The sequence below is a fragment of the Eschscholzia californica genome, unplaced genomic scaffold, assembly GCF_041429995.1.
Source record: "Eschscholzia californica isolate CP2 unplaced genomic scaffold, dmEscCali1.0.p SCAF_2, whole genome shotgun sequence".
Taxonomy (NCBI): Eukaryota; Viridiplantae; Streptophyta; class Magnoliopsida; order Ranunculales; family Papaveraceae; genus Eschscholzia; species Eschscholzia californica.
Window position 1 is genome coordinate 58,125,755 of NW_028238309.1, and position 16,008 is coordinate 58,141,762.

Consider the following 16,008-nt stretch of genomic DNA (forward strand, 5'->3'; position numbering starts at 1 on the left):
CTAAAGGTAAACGGATACAAGTGATGGAATGGAAGATGATAAAATTCCGAGAATGTCGACGCCTTCAATGATAAAAGAACACTCAAACAACCTTTAAACTTAACTTCTTGCATTGAATACTTTATTATCATAACACTTACACAAAATAACACATATAAATAAACTTTCTTTGTTTTTTGTTTTTTGTTTTTTGTTTTTTCTTTTTTTTTCTTCCTTTTCTCTTTTTATTTTTCTTTTTTCTTTTTTTTTTTTTTTTCCTTTTTTTCACTTTTTCACTTTCTTTTCCCTTTCTTTTCTTTTTTACACACATACTCAAACACCAAAACAAAAATACAACTAGTATTCTCAACAAATCACCTTTGCTTTCACATTTTGCTTTCACATCTTTTCTTCTTTACTTTTCATGCCTTCATTCTCGAGAGTAGTATGATGAATGGATGGTGGAGTATCCGTTTTCCTAAAGTTGACACCATTATCGGGTTTCATGGACTACAAGAGTAAGGTTTATTCGCTATCCTGATGTCACTCCTAGTGGCTAAGGAAGTTGAGCTCATGAGATCTTCTAAGCTCCATTGAAAGTTGCGAAGTTGAGTAGCTCTTCATTCTACTCGGAGTTAGCGCGGAAGAGTACACTCAAAAGCAATAAAAAGGCTCAGATATCTCACATGGGTTTAAGTCTCCACTAATGACTATTTTAGGTCACTTAGAAGTGTTCCTTCTTCCTTAAGATGCTAATCACATGATAACACACCAACACCAAAGGGCTAAACATTCATGAAAAGACTAAGAGCATGCATAAGATTTATCAAGAAAGAACCACATGTATCAACATACTTAAAAATACCACTAGAGTCATACCAAATCTACCCAAAAAATTTCAAATTTGGTCAATTTGTTGAACCCTCTTGCCTTTTGAAATCTAAGGTCATGATGTCATGCGACTAAATGGTCGTATCCCCATCCCCAAACTTAAAACTAACATTGTCCTCAATGTACTAAACATATACTCACCAAAAGATAAGAGGTACAATAAGTTAAAGAGAATAGTGGAAGGATATTACCATAGCCGAAGGAGATAAAAAGTGATACTACCAAGACTTAAGTATTCGAGTTCCAAGTTGATGATAAGTCCAACGCCATCCCCAAACTTGGAACGAACCACGTCCCAAAAGTATACAAATTGAGAAACGCTCCTAACACATCAATAATAGAATAAGAATGAAACATAAACATGACCATATAAAAATGACCACTCACGCGGGATCACTCGATTGCATCAAGCTATGCAACAAGCCTTTTAGTCTCTCGTATGCACGAGAGCACGAGTTTTGTCTCGTGGAGGGTTTTCAGAGATGCTACCCACAAACATCAAGGTCCCACCTCAATAGACCAACCAATCATATAACAAAAGACGAAAGATTTGGGGGTCTTCCCAAAGAAAAGATGTAACCGGTAAGAACCGTCTCACAACAATGTAATGACATTGGTACATAAGTGAGACGGTAAAAAATAAGAGGTAATCCCCAAACTTGGATGATGACAACGCAACAAAGTTTGATATAATAACAGGGAAAACATGCATTTCACTAAAAGGATCTACATATGTTTGAGATATTGGTTGAGATGTCGAACTAAAACCTAAGGGGTTGCCCATAAGGCTCAAGACTAAGTCAGAAGTTTCCTTAAGTGAGGGTTCAACCAATCCTTTAAACATTATTCTTGTCTCGATATCATATGTGTCCTTAGGGAAATCTATAGCCCCGCTCAAGAGGGCATCCACATCTCGTCCATTTTTACTAGCTACAAAGGTCTCAGGTAAAAAATTAGTCATGTCGTTATGATTCTCCTGAGCACTAGTAGTATTGTCCCTCTTAACTATCACTGCAAGCATATTCATATCACGAGTAGGGAACAATTGTTTATGAAAAGTGGAATGAGGTTCATCAACTAGTTCAGACTCAGATTTCGACTTTAAAACCTCGTTATGTCCATCTCCTCTCTCGGAATTTGTAAGATCCTCGGGTATGTCTACCTTCATAGGAGTATCCAATCTAATCATTTCATCACTTCCAAGAATGAAGTTGGACTTAACATTAGCACTAGGTGTATTACCCTCACCTATACCCTTGAGATCTGTTGGAGTTTGGGGTTGTGAAACCTTTTTCTCGATGTCTTTTAATTTTTCCTCCATCTCTTCAAGGGCGTGCAAGGTGTTTTGGCTAATCTGAGTTTTTGCCTCATAAAATGATTTCGAAACATCTTCAAGAGTTCTCTCATGATGAGACGCATAAGAACTAACTAAGGGCTCTTGAAGATTCTCATAATCATTGGTAAAGACATCACTCCTCGAACCTACGGGCTTCATATGAGTGTTTACGACATTTGTGCATCCTAGCGAGACATCTCGACAAAGAGAAATAGTAAGGCATTTACTCGCTAGGTGTTCTCGACTTGCACAAATGCTACAGACACTATCAATCGCTAAATCACCATCATGCATATCTATAAATTCTTTCCGAGTCATGTAGGCAATTTTATCTTCTACTTTCCCGTTCTCCTTTAAAAAGCATATGCCTCCTTTTGAGTAATGGTTTCCTTCGGCTATATCTTTGTCACTCTTAACGGGTGTGTCCCAATCTTGGGCCTTCTCCGCTAAGAGGTCGAGATACTCCCAAGCCTCATTAGGATTTTTACTCATAAACCCTCCGTTGCACATCACTTCCACGAAGTGTTTCATTTTGGAGGTCAAGCCATCGTAAAAGAACCCGATGACCCTCCATATTTCATAGTTATGATGTGGACAAGCGAGAAGGAGGTCTTTAAATCTCTCCCAACACCCAAAGAAGGTCTCCTCTTTGTGTTGCTCAAAATTCATAATTTCTCTTCTTAAGGTGTTGGTTCGATGGATTGGGAAAAACTTTTTCAAAAACGCCCTAGTCATCTCATCCCAACTTCTTATAGTCCTAGGCCTTAGAGAATGAAACCATATCTTCGACTTTTCTTTTAATGATAATGGAAATAGTTTGAGCTTAGCGACTTCCTCAAGTACTCCATTGATTGGGAGTATCGAGCAAATCTCATCGAACTCTCTCAAATGAAAATATGGATCTTCATTCTCTAGGCCTCGGAATATAGGAAGTAATGGGATAATCTCAGGGTCTATGTCTAAATCACACTCATTACTCGGAAATATGATGCATGAAGGTATGCTAGCCATATTAGGTTCAAGGTAGTCCCTAAGACTTCTAAGCGGTCGATGAACCTCATACCCATCATTCCAACTATCAGTCCCATTAACATCCATTGAAGCACAATTAAAAAAAATGCAAGCAATCACAAGTGTTCAATTCGACTACAACTATCAATAATAGACAAGATGCAAATGCACTTAAGCTGCTCAAATAGGTAAAGGTTAGAGAACGATACTAGAGGTGGCGTTTGTTACCACAATTGGATCCTCTTCCCTTTTCTTGTCTCTACCTTTTTATCCCCAAACTTGTTTGCTTTCGTCCTTTAAAGCTCCTTGGATAAGTACCTCAAAGAAAACAAGAATTAAAAAGAAACTAAAAAAAACAAAGAAAATAAACGTCCAAGTAAGCAAACAACACTAAGCTAATGAACAAAACACGTAATCGATATCTAAACTACTAAACCTATCCCCGGCAGCGGCGCCAAAAACTTGATGCACCCGAAAAGGTTGCACACCCAAGCGGAGGTATCAAGTAGTAATCCGGCAAAGCCGGGATCGATCCAAGGATAGGAAGGTAGTTTAGATATCGAAGGGTCTTATCCCTCGGTCTAGATATTAAAAGCTAACTTAGACTAAAAAGGAAAGAAACAAAGATAATGGGGGAATTTGATCGAATAAGTAAACAAGAGAAGAAACACAAATAAAACTAACTAAGTAATATATGTAAACGGACGAGAGAGATTCGAGAGAAGTGTCGGGGGAACAAGAGTCGGGAGATGGTAAGACTCGATTCGGGCAACAAATAATCGAGAGAGGTGTCGAAGTCCGGGAATCCATAATGATAAATCTACGACTATGTGTAGTCCGATCTAATGTTTCAAAGTATAATCGATGTTCGACTCCTAAAGTGATGTCTATAAGCACTACGTATATCCGGAGATCATACTTAGTCAAACAAACATCATAATCGGTTAATCCCGAGTCAACGAAAGTGTTGTCTAGTCGCCTAACTATGTGAAGTGCATGACAAGACACATGAAAATATGACTTAGACTACGATCGATATCGAATACTTCGTTTCGTCTATTAACTATGCGAAGTGCTTGACAAGACACATGAAAATACGATCAAAACGATAATCGAATTAAATGAACATCAATTCATAATCAAAACATCAAATCATATTAAACATAATCACGAATTCATCACATTTCATCTCATATAATCGATACACTAAAGTTAGCTAACATGGTGATTGAATAAGAAATGGAAAGAAAATGGTGAGAGAATCCCCCTTTTTCGGTGATGGTTCGAGGCTAAGATCGTCGGAAAATAAGAGTTTTTAGTTGCAGCCGATCTCCCCTTAGTAATTTCTGAGTTCCCCATAGCGACCACCATCATCTTCTCCATTTAGAACAAAACCTCCATTAAAGCTAACCCTAGCTTTCTCTCTCTAGAGATTTTTCACCCAAAATCAAATCAAACCACATGGGAAGCAAGCCAAGGATGAGAGGAACAAAAGCCCTAAGGTTTCGGATCAAAAAGGTTGCCGGAAAAGTCGTAAAAAGTCCGGCCAAGTTGAGAACAAATCCGGCCAAATGATGAAGTTCCGGCCAAACATGGCTAGATCCGGGCCGAGAGCTACTGTCCCTAGCCGTCCCGTGCTATACCCGAGCCGTCCCGTGCAAGATGAGCAGATCCGAGCACTTGAAGATCCCGGGCAGCAGCTATGGAGCTCGCGTCCCGTTGCTGCTTGCGTTCCGTGCTACTGAGGATGCGTCCCGTGCCGGCCATCTCATGGAAGCTTCCGTCCTGGCCCGAGACGCTGCTGCTGGAAGCTTCCGTCCGAGCTGCTGTTCGAGCTCGGGAAGCTTCCCGAGCAGCAGCTCGGCTGCTCCCGCGACCTTGGTGTGCCGGCCAAAGTTGGCCGGCACTCCTCCTTCTTCTCTCTTGTCTTTCTCTTCAAACTCTCTAACTTCAAGCTCTTCTTTTGGTGATGAAGAACCCTAGCCCCTTTTGCCTCTCTCTCTTCCAAGTTGTGTAGTTGATGAATGAAGAAGAAGATGAATAGTAGCCTTTGACCCCTTACTCTAACTTGAGTCAAACCCTAGACTTAGTCAAACTTGACTAAGTCTTTAGACCACAAATGGGTGCCTATAAAATCTCTACCCAATTCTTCTTCTCTTAATATTTCTTGGGCTTGGACTTGGTTTTGGGCTTTGATTTAGAAACAAAGAGAGTGCCTCCATCCTTGTCTCTACATCTTCAAATTCTTACAACGGACTAGAATACCCTCGGACTTCTTTTTTTCCACATCTTCCCCGTCCGGACTCCGAATTGAATACCGTTTTCACCGTCGGACTCGTCATTGACTATACTTGTCATTTGATTTGCTTGAAGTCTTTTTCTCTCATTTTCGGCACATGAAATGATAGTGATGATTCGCTCCCTTTATTCCGATTTTCATGTCTAACTCCAAAATAGGTACCTAACATGAAAAACACATAAAATATTATTGATATCACTCGAAAAGGAATAATTAGTCTAAGTTAGGCTCTCCAAATGTGACATTTTAGTGTCACATCAGCAAGTTTGTTTGTTTCCAGTGCAGTTTCAATCCATTCACAGAAACAGCGATTTTTAAGTTCTTGAAAAGTTAAACGAAAAGTCTGAATAGAACATGCAATGTTACGATGATATAATACTTCAAAAAGTCATATGTGATACTCTAAATGTTAGAGATTGAGTGTCCCATTAGAGATGCCAACCATAAAACAAGCTCATAAGATATACTGTTAGGGGAACACATTGATCCACAATATTATATTCATCTGCAGTTCAAGTTCCTATCTGTAGAGTAAAGCACCAATCTGGAAAATATGTGTAACTAATGATGTCTTAAAGTCTGTAAATATTGTTGAATTGACAAATGCAAAATCAGATTAGTATGCTTTCTTCTCTCCACTCGTTTCCCTCACTGTCTTCTGTTTATCTTAGTATTTATTTAGATGACCAACGAATATCCACAATTAGATAATATAACATGCTTACACAAAGGGAAAGATATAAACTCATAAAGTTCTAACTGCAATAATGAAAACAAGAAATCAAAGTAATTATATATCCATAGTATTTGGCGAAGGGTCATCCCTTCGACGGAACCGTTTCTCTTTCCCTTGTAGTTTGTTTTTATCCATTAATAGTTTCTAGGGACTTCTATGTTGAGAATTGTTCATTATCACCCTTTGTTCTCATCTTCTTCCTCTTCCACTTCCACATCAAATTGTCCCCTTTCACCGAAAATCTATTTTCTTTCACCACCCAATCATCAATGGAGAGATCACATCCCTATTCCCTTCTTCTTCATCATCTTCTTGTCTCATTTCTACTTCTCTTTATCAAGAAGAAATTCAATAGTTGAGGAGTTATCAATTGAAATTGGGATTTGGAATTTTATTCTATTTAAACAGTTTGGGTATGTAGGGTTTGGATTGAAGAAATTGGTTTATTTGAGTATCATCATTGGAGGATTTTGGATGGGTTTGAACAACATTATCAAGATTTCTTTTGGTTCCAGAAAAGGAGATTTATACTAGAATCTGGGTTTGTTCTGCTTCTCAAGTAGAAGTAATTCGGATACTATTAACTGCTCCAAACACAAATCATCGTAGTAGTGAAGAAATGTTCAAAATGTTCTTTTATATCGGAAACCTAAAAACTCATTATGATCTCAAAGAAAGTAAAAATGGATTGAAGATATCAAAAGAAATATACCCAGTTGCCCTGATCCACTCCATAACAAGAAAGGTGATGGCGGCTTTCCGGCGAAAATGGCGGCCTTTCGGCGAAAATGTTGGTTTTCCGGCAACGGTTTTCCGACGACAATGAAGGTTTTCCAGCAAAAGCGACGGGGATGTCAATTAGTTTTTATTTACTTTGTATTATCAGTTATTTTGTTGACCTTTAGGGTCTTTTCATCCGTGATCTTTAGGATCCTTTCATCTTTCTTCTTTCTTATTTTCGTCAGTGTCTAGTCCAATTTCTCTCACTTCATGAGGCACTTTACATTCGAAATTCTGAGAATTTACTTATGTAACTCTCATGCTGCTGAACCGAGAGAAATAAACAGTTAAACAATTATATCCATGTAACTTGTGATTTAATCACTCATGTTTGAAAAAGGTTTCAATGGTTCAAAAAGAAAAAAAATATCGATTTAGACTAAATAAGCCATATGGGAAACCAAGGTTATCGTTCAACAAATTAACTTTTTATTAAAAGAATCACATAAACTCAGAAAAATGTGTCATAAATTGTAACTCAGTGAACTAATCACATGCAATTGAAGTTGTCCAAAATTTGCTTCCTCGATGCTTACAAGGCGAATTTTACATCTGGAGAGGCTCTCGGGAAATCTTCTACACACCGATTAGTTTCTATTTTGCCAGGTAACTGTAGTCTCACATTTCGCAAATTGTTGGCTTTCTTCAGCAGTGGTCTTAGAAACATAAGATGATCATAACCGTAAAAATTTTCACAATAGCGATCAAAATGAAAACTATAAATCGCAACCTCTTTGAGGTGAAACAAGGTGCATCTTTGGAGCGAGTTTTCCATTGGTTGTAATCCATTATCACCATCCTTTGAAAATGTTGTCATAGTAAAGGACTCTACATTTGGAGATATCTCTAGTAATTTTGCTATTACATTGATTGAGTCTCTTAATAGCCATATCGAGAGGTTTAAACGTGTAAGGTTACGAAACTCAAGTAGGTTTTCTAATAATTCCGGAGCTTCCGAGAGTAAAGTAACGAATACAAGTGATAATGTTAAATCTTTCACACTATGAAACGCTCCAAGTAATTTAACAATCTGTGGTAAATATAATTTTCTTATCTCATCATCAATATCGGGTTTTTTGTACCCCAACTCAAACCCAAATTCTTCGACAGCAGCCACGTCAATGTCAACCCTAACTAAGTTGCTAAAGGTCCCTTCTATATTAATATATTTCCACTTGAACCATCGACAACTAAGTGATATAAGATTTGGAGCATATAACTTGATTGATTCAGGTTTACCCATATAATAAATTACCAAATGCTTAAGTTGAAGAGAACAAATATCGAGTACATTGTCATCAAACTTACAGTATCTTAGATAGAGTGATTCAAGAAGAGGACACCTTGAGAAGATACTTTTAAGGGCAGTAAACCCACCACCACCTTCTAACTTAACTTGATGAATAACTAGTTTCTTGAGCTTAGGTAAAAACATTGAGTCATCATCAGGTATACGAAATACACTATCAGAAGATTTCAACTTAAATATCTTCAACAATTCGCAAGTGATCTGAATTTCAAGTGACAATTTAGTTTCTCTATAACAATAAGTACTATCCAATCGAGGAGACCTCCACCTGAATGACAAGAGGTTTGGGGCGATAATCTTTATCGTACATTTATGTTCGTTTAGAACGTCAACATATTTACAAAAAGACATTACTAAATGCTTTAGATTGAGAGTAGATATCTCAAGGTGGTTTTGACTTAATACACATCTTTCGATAGACAATGATTCAAGAACATGACAGTTCAACAAGATATTCTTGAGATCATAATATTCCAGCCGAACCCCTAGAAGAACAAGTTTCTCTAATCTAGGTAAACTTATTGAATTCGGTATGTCAAGATTTGGACAATTATAATCATATACCACCTCTAATATCCTCAACGATTCCGAAGTGAATATTTTTTCAAGAGGTAACTGATATTTTATGTCACCGTCGCCATCAATAAATAGTTCTTGGAGATCATTGTTTGTTTCTAGGGCAGTTTCAATCCATTTACGGGTAAACGGACTTTGAACTTTTCCAAATTTCAAACGTAAAGTCTTAATTGGACAAGAAGCTTCACGAAGATATAAAACTTCATCGACAAAAGCAATAAAGTTATTAGACCTACCATAATCATCTGCGTCATTGAAAGTTAGGTATGGAAGAGATTTCCAAACGTACCTCCATCTTCTAGACAAGACGCAGGTTTGGATGGCTTCTTTAATCTTAACAAAAGAAAGAATGTCATGAATAATGTGTAGTGGTAACACACTTATCCTGTCTTCTCCATCGTCATTGTCCCACCACCACCACATCTTATTGATTCTAGGGTTTACTGGCACTAATGTTTACCATTTAAATAAGAAGCAGCAAAACCCTAACTTGTTGGTAAAGTAATATCGTCTAAACAAAATTATGGGCTCCAATTTTAGTAAACCCAACCCAAAATAGACTGATATATATATATATATATCATAACCCCGCTATTTTTTTGTTAAGGAATATCATAACCCCTGTTGTGTATCGAGATTTGATGTGAACTATATGCCAAATAAATGTGAGAATTTCCTGTCAATATTCGGGGCGATGAATTTGGTCTGCTAAGATTTTGAGAGAGAAAGTTAAGTACTTTTCGTCTAAATCTCAGTCAGCTAAGTATCCCGCCCGATAGTGGCGTGGCATTCTACCACCATTGTTCATATAATATGGCATGATAAGGCACATCATCTGTGTTGTCTTACTTAATGTGTGGCAACTGTGATTAGAGAGAGATAGGAAGGAAATAACTTGTGTTGGAAAACTAAGACCTAACGGATAAGATCTCGGTGCCAAAAGTAACACCAACGGTATATTAGGCCCCACCTCACTAGTAATCGTATTAATGAAGCATCTTATCCACATTAACTTGGTCATTCTACTATTCCTGATGACCCAAAAAATGGTCATCAGTTGAATGAAGTCAATCAGTCAAAAGAAAACTAAAAGTTTTGCGGTTCAACCCGCATCAAGTCAACAGGGAGGTCAATTCTGAAGGAGGTCTGCCACTCAAGCCTAAAATTAGGGGATCACCATGATTGTCCTAGGATGATTGTCCTAGACGCATTAAGCCCTGCCCTTACTCAAACAGAACCAGATCCATTCTGCGATTTGCGAAAAGGTTAGGGAAGTCCACGTAAGCAAGGTCGTTACTTTAAGCTAGAAACATGGGAAGGTAGAAACGTGCCTCAACCCTCACGCTTACCGTTATAATCAAATCTAATCAAAGATCTCAGTCGATGAAGATCTCGAGTATTTAACTAACTTGGACTTTAAGCGTCTCAAAAGGAGAAAACATCTCTTAGAAGATCTATTAACTAGAAAAAAGGTATCTACCAAAGATCTTAAAACACATGAACTTCTAGATATCAAAGATGCGAGATAACTTCAGAAGGAAATCCTAAATCTTCTAACTACGAAATAATAGTCTCAATTCCAGACAGTGGATCTCAACCGCCTCATTATCACTGTTTATCAACATTCGGCCAGAGAAGCCTATCAAAGGGCATCAAATCACCTTGAACAAAGTACAAACTCGATGGCACACTCAATACTCAATCTTTTATCTGCAAGGGCAATCTGGTTATCTTGAGCGTCGAGGAAGTTTTCGAGCTCCTTACAGGTTTTTTTCCCAAGTTCAAAGGAGCGACTTTCAAATGGGATCCAACGATGCGGTTCACTTTTCTTACTCGTACCAAAGTGACAAATTTTGACATCAACAATGGTTACACCTACTAGACAAAGTGTTTTCCTTTGCCCACCTTAAATCCTTCGTGTTGAACAAAGGTTTTTAGTCTCAAAAACCCTTCGTCCATCACTAAGGATTTCTAGATCACAAACCTTTCATGTTAGGCAAAGGGTTACAAGAGGTTTCTCTTTCTGGTTGCGGCAAACGAAAACTCTAATTGATGACAGAGGGTTTTCGTTGAGTAGGTATGAGAAAGAGAAATAGAGAGACAAGAGAGAAAAATACAGGGGGAGAGAGATATATAGAGCCTAGCTATTTAAGGTCAAAAAAAAAGAGGGCACTGCTCAAAGCACTTGGCTTTTGTGCTATAAGTGGAAGGCTCTATTAGCAGTTGAGTTACTCCACTTTTCCACCCAAAACAACTACAAGCAGAGGGTCTATATATCTCACTAGAAAATTTTCCTTCCCTTAAACTCGAAAAGAAAGAACTTTTATTGCTTCTTTTTAAGTTTTGGGAAGAAAAATATATAAGAAAACACTTACAAAAGTAGGTAGTTATGGAGTGTTTGGGTAGATGTTCATTAACCCTACTAAAAACTAATGAGTGGTGTGTGTAAATAACAAGTATGCCCAATTGGTTAAATAAGAATTGTGTGGTGTGTATAAATACCAAAATGCGTGTGTATAAAATTCCCCAACATAAAGAGTCGGTTTCTTTCTTTATGCTCTCCACTCAGTTTCCCTCACTGTTATTTTTTGTTTATCTTGCAATTGGATGACTAACAAATATTCAGCTTTAGAGAATATAGCATGGTTACATGAAGAGAAAGATATAAACCCGTAAAGTTTACAAAAAGAATGTTACATATTGGAGAGAGGAAACCAGCTCTATAGGAAACCCACGTTATCATTAAAAAGTAAATTTTACTGAAAGAATCACATAAACTCAAAAAATTTATCATAAATAATAGTTAATTTCTATTTGGCCCCTACTTTGTGACCCGCTTCTTTTATGACCCCCTATTTTCTATAAATTCAAATTTGGCCTCCTATTTTCATGTAAATGCCATAACTACCCCTTTCATTAATATATTTTTAAAATAAATTTAATTAGTAAATATCTCTCTCCACCTCACTTTCACCTCACATCCCTCTCCACCACACATGTCTCTCCACCTCACCTCTTTCTTCTCCGACGAAGGTCGCCGGCCGGAAAATTTTTCGGACGGCGACCTTCAACATAAAAAAAAATATATATATTTTTTAAACTCTCCCCTTTCTCTCTCTCTAAAAAAAATAATAAAAAATAATAATAAAAAAGCTTCTCCCTTCTTTCTCTAAATATTTCGGCGAAGGGGAACCCCCTTCGCCGGAAAAACCATACCTTGAAGGTCTAGTTTCGAAGTGAAACCAGACCAGATACCAGACCTTCAAGGTTTGGTTTTTCCGGCGAAGGGGAACCCCCTTTGCCGGAATATTTAGAGAGAGAAGGGAGGAATTTTTTTTTGTAGGAAAGAGAAAGAGGAGAGTTAAAAAAAATATGCTGAAGGTCGCCAGTCGGAAAAATTTTCGGCCGGCGACTTTCGTCGGAGAAGAAAGAGGTGAGGTGGAGAGAGAGATGATGTGGAGAGACATGTTTGGTGGAGAGGGATGTGAGGTGGAGAGAACTATTTACTAATTAAATTTATTTCAAAAATATATTAATGGAATGGGTAGTTATGGCATTTATATGAAAATAGGAGGTCAAATTTGAATTTTAAAAAAATATAAGACCATAAAAGATGTTGGTCACAAAGTAGGGGGCCAAATGGGAATTAACCCTAAATAATAACTTAATGAATTAATCACACGCAATTGAAGTTGTCCAAAATTTGCTTACTCCTTGCTTAAATCAACAAGAATGTTACATAATACGGAGAGACTCTCGAGAAATCTTGTACAAACCTATCAATTTCTGCTATTTGCATGAAGTTTCTTTCCTCGAATAATAAATTCAATGTCACATTTCGCAAATTGTTGGCCTTCTTCAACAGTGGTCTTACAAACATAAGATGAAGATAGCTAGTAAAATAAGGACTAGAAATTTGAACCTCTTTGAGGTGAAACAAGATGCATCTTTGGAGCGAGTCTTCCATTGGTTGTAATCCTTTATAACACTCTCTTGAATATGCTTTCATAATAAAGGACTCCATATAAGGAGATATTTCGAGTAAATATGCTATTACATTAATGGAGTCTCTTAAAAGCCATATCGAGAGGTCTAAACGTGATAATGTTAGAGCTTTCACGTTATGAAACGCTGTAAGCAATTTAGCAATTTGTGGTAAATATAATTTGCTCATCTCATTATCAATATCTAGTGTTCGATACCTGAACTCATAGTCATATCCTTTAATAACACCAATGTCAATGTCAGCCTTAGGATTCAATAATCCAACGATTGTGGTCCTTTAGGTTTAGTCTACATGAACTGGTTTTTGCATAACTATCTTTACGTTCTAGGGTTTGTTATGAGTTTGAGATAGATTGAGAGAGAACGATTCTTCTACAAAGAAAGATAATGATTCTTCAATACACAGAGAGAGAGAGAGAGAGAGAGAGAGAGAGAGAGAGAGAGAGAGAGAGAGAGAGAGAGAGAGAGAGAGAGAGAGAGAGAGAGAGAGAGAGAGAGAGAGAGAGAGAGAGAGAGAGAGAGAGAGAGAGAGAGAGAGAGACTAAATCTCCTGAACTAGTGTTTACTGATTGAGAGAGAGGGTGATTCTTTTACAGAGAGAGAGACTAAATCTTTAGTAACCTTTTAGGGTTTTTTATAGTTTAACCTTAAGAGTTTAACCTTTTAGGGTTTTATTATAATATCGACTCATGCTTTCTGAAGAATCCTTGCTTTCAGTAATTCAATGTCTAGATGAAGATCAAATGGAGTTTTGAAGAGGCGGAGAAAAACGGTACGGATACTACCTTCGCTTTCTCTAGATCTAGATGAAAATTACATTAATGAACCCGATATATATTTATCAATGAAGAATTTCTTTTCTCTAATGAATCTCTTTTGATTATTTTTATGTAAATGTTTAAATTTCAACTATTTCTTCTGATGAATTAGATCTGTTTTATTTTTGTTTTGACGTATATTCTGTAACAGATCTATATTTTGATGAATAAGATATGTAATTTTTCTCATGGTGATAATGTAAATTTTTCTGTTTGCAGACGAAAGTTAAGGCTTGAAGATTTGTAAGAATCCAAGTTTTTTTTTTGGGTTTTTGTTTTTTTCTTTTGTGTAATACTTTTTATGTATTTGGTGTAAATCTGCAAACAGAAAATTTATTTATAATTTCTTTCCAAAAGATTTATTTTTATTATTGATGATTTTTTGCCTCGGGTAACCCGGAGCCCGTTCGGCTCGTGACCGACGAAACCCGCTCGGGCTGGCGGGCTACGGGTAGCACAATAAGGACATTTAACCGACCTGATTCGTCCGACTGTATGTAGTGGCTCAATATCTCGGTGCCCGATCTGCCCGAGTCCGTCTTTGTTAAGCCCGAACCCGACCTTCTTACCCCTACTTGTTACCGCTTACACATGACGACATCAAACATCAAATAATGAGTCAGGAAATGTGCCCATAAAATATAGGTAAGAACTTTTATTGATTATTTTTTAATTTTATAAGAAAAAGATATCTATTATATTAAAACAGCTCAGTCGGTTATCTATGGGATAAGTCTGACCGTCCATTATATTTTAGAGATTTGGTTGGGAAAACATCCGACGGATGATATAAAATCTTTTTATGTAAATAGACTCAAAAGGAAGGGTATTAAAGTCAATAATAAAACAAAAAAATTGAATATAATTGCTTCCTTTATTTTCTCACGGTTAGTTTTCATTTTCTCTAATTACTCACTCTCTCACGGTTATCCCACTAAAATTCAATTTGAAAACCACTAAATTCTAACTGCCTTGATACTCTCCCACGTTTTCATTCACACTGAAATTCAACCAATTTTTGTCATAACTTCCTTAAATGTCTCTCGACTTCCTCTCATTATTCTCTCATGTCTCTCGAATTCTCTTTATATCTTCTTCTAAACCGTAAAGAGAAAGGTTTTTCTATTGTAACTTAGTTTGATTTTTAAAAATTAATATATCTGTTTATTAATTCTTATTTCATTTGTTATATACCATATAGATATAACTCATATGTTTCATTTTTCTTTTTACAGGCAATCTGAAAAGAAAAAACATCAACAAAGGAAATTATAGCCACTTTACTCATCTGTTTCATTTCATAGTTTTAAATTTAGTCTCTCCTCAAAATATTAGAAATGAAGAAACTGTTTTTGCCAATAGTTTAACGTTTCTTCCATGTCAATCAATATATAGATCATGTTTATGAGTTTCTTCTTATCAATTGTTTTTATCTTAATGTTCATAATTATTGAGACGGCTTTAGCCAAAAGGGATCTACCGCGTCCGTAGGACGCGGTGGACACCTAGTAAGAAAAAAATTTAGGTCATGTTTGCACGCGAGAATCGCATGGTAATGAAATGTGATTCTTGGAAATCACAATCCTGACTACTGTTTGTCTTGCAGAAATGCATGGCGAATTCTATTATTGGAGGAATGGGATTCCTCCCAAATGAAGTAATAGCAAACCCACTGAGGAGTGGGTTTGTGATTCCCATTTCCGGAAATGATTTGATATAATATTTCTGGACATAATAATCCTTGATAAAATATTAGAAGAATGATGATTTGCCTGAATAACAAGTATGCGCGATTAAACTAATAGGTTGGCCTCTTATAGCATAATAACAAGTATGCCCGATTAAACTAATAGGTTGGCCTCTTATATCATAAAAATTGGGTGTTATTAGCAGCATCTAAAAGAAGAATTGGTGGTCAATTGCGGTTGAGAAAGCTGACATAAACTCCAAAACTTCGGAAGTCCCAGATTCGATTCCCAGAGAAGAGATGAAATCCATGATTATTGAACTTGAATTATTAAAAATACGAATAACGTATTTAGACATTTTAGGCCCATGGTAATGACTATCGTACATCGTAGTCAATTTCCAAAGAACAAAAAGAGGTACCAGTGGTGTGCCTAAACAACAAGTATGCCCAATTGGTAAAAGATATGGGATGTATAAAATTTCCCAACATAAACGAGTAGGTTTCTTTCTTTATTCTCTCCACTCGTTTCCCTCACTGTCTTCTGTTTATCTTTGTATTTAGATGACCAGCGAATATCC

The 16,008-nt window shown here is 36.8% G+C and overlaps 2 protein-coding genes across 2 annotated transcripts; both read right to left on the reverse strand.

Moving 5' to 3' along the window:
• Positions 1 to 287: 287 nt before the first annotated feature.
• LOC147559531 (uncharacterized) lies at positions 288 to 5,292 on the reverse strand. The gene is made up of 2 exons (XM_086661435.1): positions 1,798 to 5,292; positions 288 to 1,596 (listed from the first exon to the last, which is right to left on the reverse strand). Exons 1-2 carry the CDS (start codon positions 3,302 to 3,304, stop codon positions 1,382 to 1,384), a joined length of 1,722 nt encoding a protein of 573 aa, XP_086517561.1. The 5' UTR covers positions 3,305 to 5,292; the 3' UTR covers positions 288 to 1,381.
• A 2,146-nt stretch (positions 5,293 to 7,438) lies between these two features.
• On the reverse strand, positions 7,439 to 9,463 carry LOC147559532 (putative F-box protein At3g58860). The gene has a single exon (XM_086657828.1). It carries the CDS (start codon positions 9,338 to 9,340, stop codon positions 7,565 to 7,567), a length of 1,776 nt encoding a protein of 591 aa, XP_086513954.1. The 5' UTR covers positions 9,341 to 9,463; the 3' UTR covers positions 7,439 to 7,564.
• Positions 9,464 to 16,008: the final 6,545 nt, after the last annotated feature.

Excerpts from the sequence above, each read along its gene's own strand:
- LOC147559531 (XM_086661435.1), bottom strand. The coding sequence starts at position 3,304 with ATGGATGTTAATGGGACTGATAGTTGGAATGATGGGTATGAGGTTCAT. Across the intron at positions 1,597-1,797 it reads ACCTGAGACCTTTGTAGCTA|ATCCTTTTAGTGAAATGCAT; the intron begins GTAAAAATGGAC and ends AAACATATGTAG.
- LOC147559532 (XM_086657828.1), bottom strand. The coding sequence starts at position 9,340 with ATGTGGTGGTGGTGGGACAATGACGATGGAGAAGACAGGATAAGTGTG.